Source organism: Oryctolagus cuniculus, chromosome 4 (assembly GCF_964237555.1).
Source record: "Oryctolagus cuniculus chromosome 4, mOryCun1.1, whole genome shotgun sequence".
Classification (NCBI taxonomy): Eukaryota; Metazoa; Chordata; class Mammalia; order Lagomorpha; family Leporidae; genus Oryctolagus; species Oryctolagus cuniculus.
In genome coordinates, this window is record NC_091435.1 from 138,721,335 (window position 1) to 138,735,605 (window position 14,271).

The 14,271-nt window shown below is 53.6% G+C and overlaps 1 protein-coding gene across 1 annotated transcript; it reads right to left on the reverse strand.

The window, feature by feature from the left end:
* Positions 1 to 408: 408 nt before the first annotated feature.
* Positions 409 to 2,995, reverse strand: CHST2 (carbohydrate sulfotransferase 2). Its single transcript, XM_002716579.4, has 2 exons — positions 2,858 to 2,995; positions 409 to 2,754 (listed from the first exon to the last, which is right to left on the reverse strand). The coding sequence occupies exon 2, from the start codon at positions 2,570 to 2,572 to the stop codon at positions 980 to 982; it is 1,593 nt and encodes a 530-aa protein (XP_002716625.1). The 5' UTR covers positions 2,573 to 2,754; positions 2,858 to 2,995; the 3' UTR covers positions 409 to 979.
* Between the last annotated feature and the right edge of the window lie 11,276 nt (positions 2,996 to 14,271).

Below are 14,271 nucleotides of genomic sequence, written 5' to 3' on the forward strand. Positions count from 1 at the left end.
CGTCAACCTAAGGACCGAAACACCAGTCTCTGCTTCACGGTTCCCTGTCTCAATGCAAAGGTAATCAAAACCGAATGCCTTCAAATCCTCAAGCGGCCGCTTCTTCCTGTCTGTACTCAAGAGTTGAATAGGAAAGTAATGTGGGCTTGTTCTTGCACTGCCCTGCTGGGCTTTAGCCTTTAGAATCTGCAGATTTGTTCCCATTCCTGGGCACCTGACAGCCTGTGATTTATACGTGAGAAAACAACTCCCAGGTTATCATCAAGAGTCGGAAACTGTTCCCACCCCAGTTTAGCTGTTCCCCAGGAAACAGACTGGAAGAAAGAGGGTGGGGAAAGGGAAGCCAGCTCTCCCCAAAGCTACATGGGACCAGTGTTGCAGGTAGATCCAAAGGAATGGAGGCAAATATTAAAAAAGAATATTATTTATTAGCTCCTTTATTAATACTCACAGGTAACCTCTGGGCTTTACACAAAAGTCTACTGCAGAAGAACGCCTCCTTGGTTTGTCATGCCCAACGGAGCTTTCGATCCTGGACCGCTTCCTCTTTCTCTAATCCCGTCCCACCCCCACAGCCCCATGACTCTCACACATTCACAGAGACCACGAAAACTGTGTCAACAAGGTTTGGGTTACTGGAACTTGAGGTCTTCAACATTCCACTTGAAAATGGACAGCAGGTGGGGAAGAGGACATGAGATGGGACAAAGAAGGAGGGACTGGGAGGGGAGGGGCAGCTGGTCAGAACTTCCAAGTCGCATCTTTTCTGCGCGCGTGTGTGTGTGTGTGTGTGCGTGTGTGCTGCAGCTGTTCCTTGAACTGACTCAAAACAGGGACAGTAAGGGCCCGCGCGGTTATTTATATTATATATCTATGATAGAATACGCGGGCATCCTCAGTTTGGGTCAGGGCTGTGTTTTAAATGTCAACAACACACCACAATCCTCCAAGCAGGCGTCAGCTCTCCTGGGAACCGCTCTCAGAGCCGCGGCTTCCGAAGCAGGGTCTTGCTGAGGTCCTTGACCTCCTCGGGGCTGTTGACCCGCTCATAGCCCAGCACGGCCATGGGCTGGTAGCAAAACTCCTCCACCTGTTTGATCTGCTGGAAGGTGAGGGCGGTCCGCCAGGCGTTGGCGGCCTGCGTGGCGTTGCGGGCAGACACCACGAAAGGCTTGGAGGAGGAGCCGGAGCCACTGGTCATGTTCAGGGCGAACTGCTCCATTTCGGGGCTCACCAGCAGCCCCACAAAGTCGTACACTCTCCGCAGGGTCTTGACCGGGTCCCCCACTAGGTCCTCGTACCGCACCACCAAGTAGTGGCCCTGCAGCCAGTCGGGGGGCTGCAGGGCGGTCTGCAGCGTCTTGGCCATGCTATTGCAGATGACTTCCATGGCGCCCAGCGCGTGGTAGTCAGCCGGGCCGCCCATGCCCTCCTTCTTGGCGCCCAGCTTATGGCCCGCAGCCTCCAGGAAGGGCACACGGTGGGCTCGCGGGTCCCGGCTGCGCACCACCTGCAGGCTCTCACGGATGAGGCCGTGGCGTGAGCGGATGCGTGAGCTGGCCACTGCCCGGGGGTCACGCACCAGGTGGATGACCTTGAGGTCCAGGGCAGGGTCTCGCAACAGCGGTGCCAACACGGCCACGTCGAAGACGCGCACGCCCTTGATGACCAGCGTGCGGTACTTGCGGCACTCCTCCTCGAAGCGCGCCAGGCGCTGCGGCGGACACTTCTTGCACACGCGGTCGTCCACCAGCCCCACGATCTCCTTGCGGTAGGCGGGGCAGAGGGGCGACGAGCACACCACCTTGTTGGTGGCTGCACCGAAGATGCCCAGCGTGGTGAGGTTGCGCCCCCCGCTGCCCGCGGGGCTATACAGCTGGAAGACCGAGAGGTCGCAGCGGTAGAGAGCGCTCAACATGTCCCGCGCTGCCCCCTGCAGGGAAACGGCGTCCCCCGGGTACAGTTTTTGCCACACGTGCCACACGGGTTCGTAGAGGAAGAACACCTCGGGGTTCTGGTTGAAGAGCTCGCCGAAGAAAGATGAGCCCGAACGCCACGTGGTAAACACGTACACCAGCTGCCGCTTGGCCCCTCCGCCCCCGGCACCCCGAGTGCCATTGCCTGGAGGGGACGCAACCCCTGCCACCCCTGCCCCCGCGGCGGGAGCAGCCCCGACGGCGGCGGCGGGAGAGCGGTGCGGGGTGCGGGGGTCCAAGCGGGTGTGAGCGCGGGGTGGCGCGGCGGGAGGCGGCCCCGGGCGCCCCCAGCCGGCCCCGGAGGCCCCAGCCGCGGCCCCCAGCGGCCGGTCCGGGTTGCACTGCTGCAGCGGCTCCTTGTGCCACTTGTAGTCCAGGAGGTTGAGCATGGTGAGCACCAGCAGCAGCGCATAGCCCGCACACAGCACCAGCGCCTTCCTGCGGAACACCTTCATTCCGAGCGGGGACGCGGGCCAGCGGCGTCCCGGGCGCCGGGGCCACGGCGGGAGCAGGGCGCGCGGCGCGGCGGCGGGCGCAGCCGGGAGCAGCCGGGGGAGCGCGCCCGGAGGCAGAGCTCGCGGCGGGCTACGGCTCATCACAGGCACAGCCCGGGCCGGCGGCGCGGCGGAGGCGGCCCTACAGCCCGGGAGGACGACGCAGCGGGCCGGCTGCGGGCGCCGGGACAGGGGCCGCGGCTCCGAGGCGGGTGCGGCGGCAGCGGCGGCTGGTCCCCGGCGCCCGAGGCTGGCTCTCCCATGGCAGCGGCTCCGGGAAGGACCTGCGAGGGGAAGCGGAGTGAGTGGGTGCGCCCCAACCTCCCTCCCACCGCCTCCTCCTCCTGAGTAACGCCCCTCCTAGGGTGGGCCCGGCTCCCCGCTCACCTGAAGCCGCGGGCGCGCCCCGGAGCGGCCCCGGATCGGGAACGGGCTGTCACTCGTTCCGCGGTGTCTCCGGCGCTCTCTTCGGCAAGGGGTCTCTGAGCCTTCGAGGGGGCCGCGGGGCTCGGAAGCCCTAGCCCTGGACAGAGTTTCCGGGCAGCGGGCGCCCTGCGGCTCGGGAAGGGAAACTTTCACCGGGCCCAGAACCCTGCTTCTCGCTCCGCCGAGCCCGGCGCGTCCCGGCTCCGGCGACGTCTCCTCTGCTCTCTCGGGACCGCAGCTTCCTTCCTCGCTCCGGGAGGCGAAGCAGCCTCAGGGCTGTCGGGGAGGAGGCGGTTTATACGGGACCCAGCTCCCGGCACCGCGGCTCTGCCTCCCTCGCTCTCGGCCTCCGCGCGGCGAATCTTCCCGTGTGTGTGGCGGCAGCGGATGGGGCGCAGCGCGACCCCGCGGTGGCGGCGGCGGCGGCGGCGTGTGCTTCTTCCATCACCGGAGGATGCCCGAGCGGGCAGCGCAGGCAACCCCCGCCGCCCCGCAGCCTCCGACTGGCCCGGGGGAAATCCTGCACACACAGCTCTAGCGGAGGAGCCGGCGCGGCAGCGCTGCCCTGGCCGCCCCGCCCCCGGCACCGGCCGCTTCTGGCCAACGAGGTCTAGAGGTGGAGGAAGCCCCCGCCGCCGCCGCCGCCGCCGCGCAAAAGCGGCGCCCGGGAGGATGCTGCTACCCGACTCCCCCTACGCCGAGCGCCTGCAACGCGCTCGGGCCGGCCTCTGCGCGGCTCCTGCCAGCCGGCGCGGGGTTGGTGCGCGCTGCCGTCTGTCGCTGCGGCTCCTCCCCTTCGCCGCGCTGCCCTCCTCCTCCGCGCGTCCCGCACCGCCCCCCTCGCGGCGCCCGGCTCCCGCTGCCGCCGCCGCCGTCGCCTCGGGGCCGGGGAGCAAAGCCGGGTTACAGCGGCGCCGCTGGGGCCGCCAGCCGAGGGTCCAAGGCATAGATCTCCGTGCGCAAAGCCCAAGCGCGGGCGCGGCAGTGGGAGCGCTCCGGTGCCCGGAGCTACACGAGACTGGGACTCTGCCTGCGGCTGTGGGACTCGGCCCCACGGCTTTGCTCTCGGAAAGAGTTGGTGGTAAAGTTTGGGCAGGAACCCTCCGCTCCGCTTGCCCCTGGCCCGGGATCAACGCGAGCCGCCCCTCTCGGAGCCGAGGACGCGCCGGCTCCCTGGAGCGCTCGGAGGACGCGGAGAGCGGCTCGCGGGCTTGCGACACCCTGTTTGCCCTTTACAGCTGGTCTGAGGCTCCGCCTCGGCGGAGGAAGCAATCAATCTTTCCGACTCCTGGGGCAGGGGCACAGGGGACGCTTCAGTTTTCCGGAGGGGTGTGCCGGCGGGGCGGCCACCCCGCTTTACCGGACGGCTGCGCGGAGCCGCCGGCTTTCTCTGAGTCCCCAGCAGATGCTCGTGGGGGTTTGTGCTCCTAACGTTACGTCCCCCGTGATTGACGTCCCCAGGAACTGGGCGGGGAGGGGGCTCTGTTCTAATTGACACTAAGATAGATCGCTCCCACACACTTCTTGTTTTTAAGAGATCAGATCAAAGAACATGAACCCAAAGGAAAAACCGTTGTTGGAAGCAGAAAGTCGTTTTTTACTGGTTTGGTTGGTCTAAGTACTTTCCTTAGAAAGTACTTAGAGGAAAAAGTCCTCTGCACCGCCAGCCCACCCACCCCACCGTCACCCCCGGTGAACCGAGTTCCACAGCTCCAACTCCATGTGTAAGATGAGGACGAGTGTCAGTTCCCTAGCGCAGCCTGTGGTTGGCTGTGGGCGCGCAGACGGGGAAGCGGGGAACCCAGCCCAGGCCTGCAGGTGCAAGGGTGATGCCAGCGGTCCTGCAGGCCAGGGCCGAAGACGCACTGATGCACTGCGCGGGGCTCCTGGCGAGCGTTTTATGGCCTCCGTCCGCGTAGATTTTTTTAGAAGTTTGACGGAGTTGCAGAAAAATTCTCTTTGTACTGTTTAGGGCATCTTCTCTATCAGTGGACCCTTCTAAATTTAAGACGCGGCAGTTTGTGCCATTGTTATTCAGTGAGCCTTTCAAAATCTGAGTACATGGACTCTTGGAAGGCGACTTAACCCGCGTTCCATGGGTTTTCAACTCGCTTTTCTTGGGTTTAGTTTCAGGGCAGAAAAAAATGTTCAACGAACATTGACTTGGTCCTGTTTTTTGTTGTTTTTGTTTTTGTTTTTGTTTTCTCTCGGTGGTTTTTTTTTTTCCCAGAAAAATGCGTAATGTCACAAGTCGAGTTCCCCTTACTCTTTTTCTCTCTATGGTTCTGATCAAATATAGGAGTGAAGCATTGCTAGGAGACGTTTTATGCAAACTGTAGGGAGTGGGGAGGCAAGTAGAGCTCAAATCTCAAGCGCAGCTTTTCGCCAGCAGTCTGGCACTGCCTCTTGGAGGGGACCAGGCGGGTCGGCAGTCCCCTGTCCCGGTTGAGGGATGAAGGAGGGAGTTTAACTGAATTCCCTCTGGGCCCCTCCCCAACCCTCTTCCCCTGCTGTCTCAAGTCTCCTTGCCCCCTTTTCCCCACAAAAAAAAAAAAAAACTAAAGTTTTACTTGGTGCATGAAAAGAGAGACGAAGCTGGGGAGCAAAGAAAATCTCCATTTTAGTATTCAGGCTGGTTCCAAGAAAAATAATTTCTAACATTTTTTAATTTAAACTTTGGCTTTGTGCTTATCCTGAGAGCACTGAATTGCAGTCGATGTAAAGACTGTTTTTTAACAATTGTTTGTACAGAAATAATTTTGTTGCAATTTTGTAACACTTTACTGGAGTTGGCAAAACAGTAAATCCATTTGCTAGACACCCCCGCAGTGAGTCCTCAGCTGGCATAAATTTACAGGTTCTGGCATCTCCACCCTCTCCTTACATGCAAATATTTCACCGTTTTTGCACAGTGTCGTGATTAATCCCAAATTTTGTTACAGCTACCCGACATCCAAAAAGTTGATAATGCTTCCCTTCCTGCGTTTGTTCTGAAATTTCTTTCATTTTAATCTACTTTTCCTTTTAGCATAGTAATGACCCAGATATATAATAAGTCACACAATAATTTCATTTGCAAAAGATGCAGTCATGCCACAGGGCTGTGCTTCATTTCAGCTCACTGTTGCTTCACTGCAATTCTGTCTTTTCCAGGATGTTCCTTCAGCCTCTCTTCTCTGCTCCCTGTTGAGACCCAAAGAGACTGCTCTTGGAAACTTGCTGTGGCCTTTACCTACTTCTGGACAGAGAGCCTAATATTCTGGGGTGCTATGGGCCCAGCAGCCAGCCTGTAGAAATGGCAGAGATTTGCAAAGACCTTGCTTTCAGAGTCTGAACTGGGCCAAGAGGGAAAGCCAGGTGACCCGCAGGTATAGGTCAGACTTCCATGACTTTAACTAGAATACCTGAGAGGAGCTTCGGGAAACAGAAAGGCTTGTTTCTGCTTAGAGTTTGGGGCCTTGCGCTTCAAGATCAGGTGATCCTCATTAGTCTGGCATGTGGTAAAGGCTCGCCATGATGGAGCAGGTGTGGAGCAGTCATCACACGGAGAACCAGGAAGTAGAGAGCTGCTGCTCCACCGAATGCAGCTTGTATAACCAACCCTCTGGAGAGAGTCACCTTGGGGCAAGCACCTGGTGACCTAAAGACCTCCCACCAGACACACACACACACACACACACACACACCACTGACATCAGTTTGGAGAGCCAAGTTCTATTCAATCCTCAGCACTGGGGCCTGTGTGCAGGGCTGGGGGCCTGGAAGATTCAGCTTTGGGAAATGGCTGCTCCCAGGCACCCAGATAGATTCACCTCCTCGTATTCCCTACAGATAGGCCTTGTTAATGGAACTTAAATGTGCAGAATCAGATTCATCAGGACCCCTGATTGTAGTCACACTATCCTCAGTCCTCCCAGGGTGACCCTTTTTTATTTTATATGCTTTACTTTAATAAATATATGTATGAACCCATTACACAGCCCAAGAACCTACAGAGGTAGCCATTCCACTTTGTTTACTTTAGAATCAGGTGAAACCATCAAATTCTAAGGGGGAAAAAAATCCTTGCCTTACCAACCTTAAAAAGAAAAAGCCTGAATAATCTTGTGATTGCCAAGGAACCTCCTATCAGAAATACACAAGCTCTGGGCAATTGAAAGAAAGGTTCTACGGAGTTTTTAAGTGCTGGGTCATTTCTAATCTATACAAATCTTCCAGGGAATAGAAAAAGGGAACACTCCCACAACTCACCCAGGAGGTAATAATAGAGGGGAATTTCAGAGAATGAATTAGGTCCTATTCACTGATTAGTATGGACACAAAACTCTTAAAACATGGCCAAACAAATCTAAGATAGCAGAGGGAAAAAGACAGTAGTGGGGCTGATGTTTGGTGCTGTGGTTAAGACACTGCCTGTGGTGCCTGCATTCCCTATCAGAGGGTCTGGGTTCAAGTCCTGCCTCCACCCCCAATTCCAGCTTCCTGCTAATGTGCACCATTGGGAGACAGCAGATGATGGCTCAAGCACTTGGGTCCCTGCCACCCAAGTGGGAGATCTGGATTGAGTTCCTGGCTTCAGCTTGGCTGTTGCATGCATTTGGGGAGGGAGCCAATGGATAGAAGATCTCTATCTCCTTCTGTTTTCTCTGCCTTTTAAATAAATAAAGCTGAAAGTACATGACAATCAAGTTGGATTTATCCTGGGACTAGAAGGATGACGTAATAAGCATGAAACACCAAGTGCCGCCAGCTATGTGGGATGCAGGAAACAGGCAGGGTCCCTGCCCTCATGGAATTTAGACTCCATGGTGTGAGACATTCCATGCACACACATTGGAATGAGGAAGATCATTTTAGAGAATGATAAGTGCTAATGAGGAAGTAAAACTGATCAATGTGACAGTGACTGGGAGCAGCTACTTTACGTTAGAGAGGTCACCTTGCAAAAGAGGCAGCCAGGTGACACTGAGGGCATGCAGGGGATACAGCACTTGCAGAAGCCCCTGACTGAAAATGACACTGGCATGTTTAAATGCCAGCAAGAGGTGGGGGCAGGACCAGAGCCCAGCGAGTGAGAGCCTGTTGTCCCGCTTCCTGGAGTATGCCTGGCTCATAATGCCTGAGGGATTTCCTTAACCTTCCGCTTTTGAACATAGTTGGTTGAAGACACACAAGATGTGCACCCAGGTTTACCTCTCAGGACCTCTGTTCTAATCCTCAAATGTGTCACCGCAGTGCCATCCCTATTTGAGCACCATTCTCCCCTCCCCAGGCTGCACCTGGACTTGGTCAGCCTTTCTGCATCTTCATCTTTTAGACCCCGCCCAGCCTCGGAGGTCGACAGTGCAGCCTTGGAATTCTTTCTGTGGTTTCCTGTCCAGAGCTTAGAGGGCAGGTGCTGGCTACCTGGACCAGGAGATGTTCCCTCACCATGGCAACAGCCACCGCCTTCTCTGCACCAACACAGTGACTCTGCTGCCTGGTGTGGGCACCGCATTGGGTTCTGCCTGCCTCACACCCATTCTCCCTTCCTTTGACAACAGTGCCTGAACAACCCCCACCCCACTGTATGTGGCTTCGGTGGGATCTCCAGCCAAGACACTGCTTCTCTCTTCTCAGGGGGCAGATCCATGACCCAGGCTCAGCCAGCTTGATGTTCATTCTCTCTGTGAGAGTTCATTCACACATGCATTCCTCTACCCATCATCTATATCTGTTGAACTCCCACCACGTACTAGGTCATCTGAATCTTCAGCCAAGAGCCCAAAAGATGGAGAATGCTGGCAGTTCTCTCTCCCCAACAGTGGAGCCCTAAAGAGATGGGTCATCTCCCTCTCAGAAGGGACCCTGTGGCCGGCGCTGCAGCTCAATAGGCTAATCCTCCGCCTTGCGGAGCCAGCACACCGGGTTCTAGTCCCGGTCAGGGTGCCGGATTCTGTCCTAGTTGCCCCTCTTCCAGTCCAGCTCTCTGCTGTGGCCCTGGAGTGCAGTGGAGGATGGCCCAAGTGCTTGGGCCCTGCACCCGCATGGGAGACCAGGAGAGGCACCTGGCTCCTGGCTTCGGATCAGCGCGGAGTGCTGGCCGCAGTGGCCATTGGAGGGTGAACCAACGGTAAAGGAAGACCTTTCTCTCTGTCTCTCTTTCTCTCACTGTCCACTCTGCCTGTCAAAAAAAAAAGGGGGGGGGGGGACCCTGTCCCTTTTCAGCCAACTACTAGGTTTTTTTTTAGATGCTGTGAGCTACTCCAAATGTTTCCATAGTCACTTCCCCCACCAACACACACACACACCACAGCATCAGGTCCCTCAGGGTCAGGTTCTGTTACAATCAGAGTCCTACTTGACAGCGGGACTTGCTGCATAATTACGGATTTGGCACCGTGCATGCTCTTGTCTCTGCCTTACTCTCCATCTGCCCCACAGCAGGGCCTTCCCTTTGAGTCCTGCCTTTAAATGCTGCTGTCTCGCCAGCTCCGCATCAGCTTCAGTGGCCTCCGCACCCACAGCTTTCCCAGTCCTCACTGGCTGGGCTGCACCTGCTCGTGCTTTCGACAGCTGTACCTGCCTCCCCCGACTAGTGCACCTTTCTAGCCAGACGTACTTCCAGAAGTCACATCTGTTTACCACTTCTCCCCGACCTCTGTCCTAGTGACCTGTCAGGTTCTTTTACTATCATCCTCATTTTTAAGAAAGAAAATAGGTAGTAGGGACATGAGGTAGCTCACAAATATACAGACAAGAAAACTGACCATATAGAAAATGACAGGAAGCCAGGAGTGTGTTCTGTATAACCACCCAATCCTTGAGCTCCTGTGCAATTGCTAGACCTGAGTCAGAACATTTGACTCTGAGCTTCCTGGTAAGCATGGCAAACAAGGAAAGTTGCTCAGGAGACTGATAGCTTTGTCTGACCTGCAGACACAGAAGAAACTTTCTCTTCCTTCAGCAATGTGAGCTTCACCTGTGTTAGTGCTTTATTTCTAATAAAGGGAATAGCACAGTACCTGGTATGTAAGTGCTTGATCGATATCGACGGACTTGGGGTGGATCCTTACAAAAGAATCACATGGTGGAGAAAGCAGACTGTGTCCCTAAATAATCTGTGTACTAAAAATAACCTTAGAGCCGAGGAGGAAGGCGCTGGTTCCCTGAGCAAACCCATGCCATCTGAGGGCGCAACAGTAACGGCAATGCTCTGACGCTGAAGGCCACTCCCTCCACAGGGGCTGCATCCAGCTCTCCCAGGGTCTGGCCTGCTGCAGGCACATCTCCGCCCGCTTTGCAAAGCTATTTATCAAGCCTTGATGGAAGCCCTAGGAAAAAGCTTCCAGGAGAAGCTCCTGCCTGGAAACAAGGAGCAGTTTCCGCCACCTTTTGCCACAGCTCCAGGCCAAGCTTCTCCCAGCAGCAGTAAAAGCTGTGTCTTGTGTTATCCTCACCTAGCAAGGGGTCTGGAAGCATTTCCAAAATCATTGCATCCCTCCCCTGGTTTCACATGATCCGTGAGTTATGAACCCAGTAACTGGCAATGGCAGGTGGGATTATGCAGTGTGCCTTGCTCTGCTCACTTCCCCTCATGTCCCCCCACACACAAACACACAACGGGAGATGCAGGTTTTTTGAGATGGCCTGTTCTTTCTACGGAAGCCTGCCCCTGGCTGCTGGGTGCTCGGAGGCCAGGCTTTCCAGCACCACTCTCATGGATGGCACACAGAGATGGCACTCAGAGATGCCTGTCCCCTCACTGTGGGCATTCTGGGCTCCTCGCCCAGTAGTCCCAGCCCCTCAGAAAAACAACCCTCCCTTATGTTCTGAATATAACATTCGAAAGCCAGAGGAAGCTTTCACACTGAGGTTTTAGTCCATGGTCAGTGTCTTTAAGCATCAGCACCCAGTCACTAACATCAACTGCAGTGAGGGGGCAGAGATACTACCACACTAGGAGAAACTCCATGATACACTACATGGCTCTGCAGAAGTAGCACTCTGCGTAAAACAAATACCAGGACGGCTCCAGGAATACCCCGGTGCCTTCAAAGTCACTTCAGCCTTGGGTATTGCAGTATCTGATATCAAAGCTTGGCAACTAGAAAGCCTCCTCATTGACAAGGGACAGAAGCTCCTTGAAATACAGAAACAAGCTACAGGGACTCAAGTAAGGAATCTTGGAGTCAGCTGTAGATTTAATTCCCTGCAAGTTTACTTACTAGTTCTATGTCCTTGGATGAGGTAGGGGAATCGCCTTAGCCTCAGTTCCCCTATCTCTAGAACAGGGATAAGAACAACCCTCATGCAGCATGGCTAGGAAAAGCTAGGAGAGTGCAGAGCTGAGATTCACAGCATGGCCCTGAGCTGAGTAAATAATATATAAGCCTGGGTTAAGCACCTCTTTTTGGGAGGAGGTGACACAAGAGAATCCAGTCTATGAGAAGCAGGACCTGTGTGGCTTTCTTTGCCCTTTTCTTTGTAGAGGCACTGGGGTTGGGGTTAATAAGGGTTTGGGGCTTCAGGGAGGGCTCTAGTTGAGGGGTTTAGATGCAGAAAGATGGAGAAGAGGGTTCAGTGACCAGCAGAGAGGAAGGGGCCCATCACAGTCAGAATTTACCTAGGAGTTTCATTGATCTTGACCTTGACATCCAGTGGGGCTTGCCACTCAAAGAATGGTCAGTGGATCAGATCACCAGAGAGCTTGTTAGAAATGCAGAATCTCAGGGCCCAGGGTAATGAGATGCCAGTGACTGGTCCACACACTAGTGTTTGGGAAGCAGGGTAGTGACCACTTTCAAGGTTCATAGTGGGTAAACACCTGCAATAAATAACCTGGTGTTGAACACGTGGGTAGCCTGACACCCTGTCCCTGCCCTTTGCCATGACATGAGCTTGTCAGGTGGCTGGGAGAGGCTGTGCCTGAGGGGACAGTAGAAAGAGACGCTTCTTGCTCATCTCTCCCTTACAGCTCAGGTCCAGGGTGCACAGCTAGAGGGCAGGTGCAGGCTGGAATTCAGGCCACTCGCTCCCTCCACTGGAGCTTTGGGGCAGGACACAACCTATACAACCACATGAGGACCTCTTCTCAGTGCAAAAATAAGTAGAAGAATGCTTACAACCTCCCAGAATTAATCCAACACTCTCAACGTCCACATTTAGCGAAAGCAAAAGAAATAGCTGCTTTGCTTGCATAAACAGAAAGAAAAGAAATTATAGCAACACTAATTACAACAGCGACACATTGTGACATCAGTTCTCTCTGAAGAAAGACAATTGCTCTGGGCATGGCATGACTCTCGTGGTGCACGTTGCCACAAACCAAAGTAAATTCCTTTGTTAACTCTAGTCTTGTAACTTACAGATCTACTATTATACAGGGACAGAGAATTTGCCAGAAGTGCTTGTGTGTCTAATGTCTATGGAGCATTGGTGAATGAAGGGGAATGTGCAATTTCATACATACATTATTTCACTGTCACAGGATAGAAAATCCAACAGGGGAACAAATTGTAGAAAGAGAGCAGCTCTCGGCATAGACCGTTCCATGCTGCATCTTCCCAGCTCCGTCTGAGTGTTTTCCCCTCTTTCATCTTCTGTTACACTGAGATCTGAATTCCCAAAGGTTTATCGACTCTTAATTCTCTGGGTCAGATCTTCCTTAGTTATGTGCTGAAAACTTGGATGCAATTTTGGCTTGAAATGTAACATCTCACCAGTTTCCAGGTAGCTTGTCCTGTCTCCCCACATTTTTCTGTCATGACATCAGATGTGGTTCTACTTACTTCCAAAGAGACACTTTCTGGCTCCAGCGTGGTTTCTGTCACATCCATTTCTAGATGCAAAATGTTTTGTTGATTTGGGAAACTGCTTCCTTTCCTTGGCCTTGTAAGCTGTCAATTTGTACAACTTACAGCGCAGAAAGCCTCTTCTACAAACCCGTTTCCCTTTTATAATTTTGGAGACAATTTGCATTTTAATGCCACAGGTCAAATTCTAATTCAACAGATATCTACATTCCTAGTCTCCCTATGAAAATACATGATTGTTCTCATCTCTAGCCAATGCCCCATTTGTCATTTATTTCAAGATCTAATTCACTTGGTGAAATCTCAGTACATTGTCAGAAATTAGAATTTACTGTGTTGAGATATCTGTTTTGATTTTTATGACAGGCATCTGGGTTCATTCAGATTTACTTGTCCATCATTGTTTTAATGATGGATATTTTGTTTCTTGTTTCCCCAATGTCTCCTCTGCCCAGAACACAAGAGACTGGGTGGGATTTAGACATGTCCCATCATTTCAGTTTATGGCTTTTATGTGATTGTTTATTAATTATAATTTATTATTTCACAATCACATGATTATGGAGAAATATTCATGTGAGTGTCCAGCCATTGCCACTCCTGGACTCTGTGTCCACAAGAATGCAGGTTTGATGGGTGGCTTCCTCACACAAACTGCTGTGTCTGGCAGAATGGCAGTGCCAACAAGGTGGGAGGAAAAGTCACTAACAAAAGAAGGCAGCCTCCTCCAACTGGTGACAGTGAGTTCTTGAATCATGCGCATGACACTGTTCTGGAAGCTTCTGGATTGCTGCCTTGTGTAATTCTGCCCACAATGACGCGAAAGCCTTGACATCTTCACATATTTGCAGGGTTTTTGCTGGGGTCACCAAGTAAGAGCTCCTGGGCATCCATCTCTCAAAGGTGGCCTTTCTGCGTAAAGTGCCACGCTGGAGGGGAGCCCAAGAGACAGTGTGCCATTTAGTGTGTTTTGGCTGAATGGCATTGCTTCTGCAAACAGCTGGATTTGGCCAGTCCTGTTGGCCATCCACTTGGATGTTTACGGCCCTTCTGAAACTCCCATATCACTCAGGCAGGCAATTGCTTACTTATGTTCTACTGGAATCCCTGAGACGTATCTCTCAGTAGCTGCAGATGTGCCCACAGCTTGCCCACTGTCCCAGTCTGGGTCAGCAATCTTCACATCGTTTGAAATAACCCGTGCTGTAATCCCCCAGCAGGATATTATCCATCTGGTAGTTTCAGGCAAAGTGCTGAATATGCACTGTGTGTATCGGGGGCTCGCGTTCAGTCTAATCCCTCGGTTCGTCGTGATTCAGAGTCTTTGTTTACCTACAAGACCGACCCCCACAAGGCTGATTCTTGCAGGCAGTGGAAGGCAGATAATGTCTGCCATCTGCCTGCAAACACGTGGTTCACTTTCCAAGCAACTCACAGGTGCTAGTGCTCGTAATCTCCTACCAGAGAAGGATGGGAATTTCAAGAAGACTAGAAATGTGACACTGATTTTGCCCGTAAATGCGAAGTCCAGCAGAACTGTAGCACCTTGTTTGAAAGCCTTTCCCCCAAAGCCCACTGAAT

Coding starts and splice junctions, on each gene's coding strand:
- CHST2 (XM_002716579.4), bottom strand. CDS start 2,572: ATGAGCCGTAGCCCGCCGCGAGCTCTGCCTCCGGGCGCGCTCCCCCGG.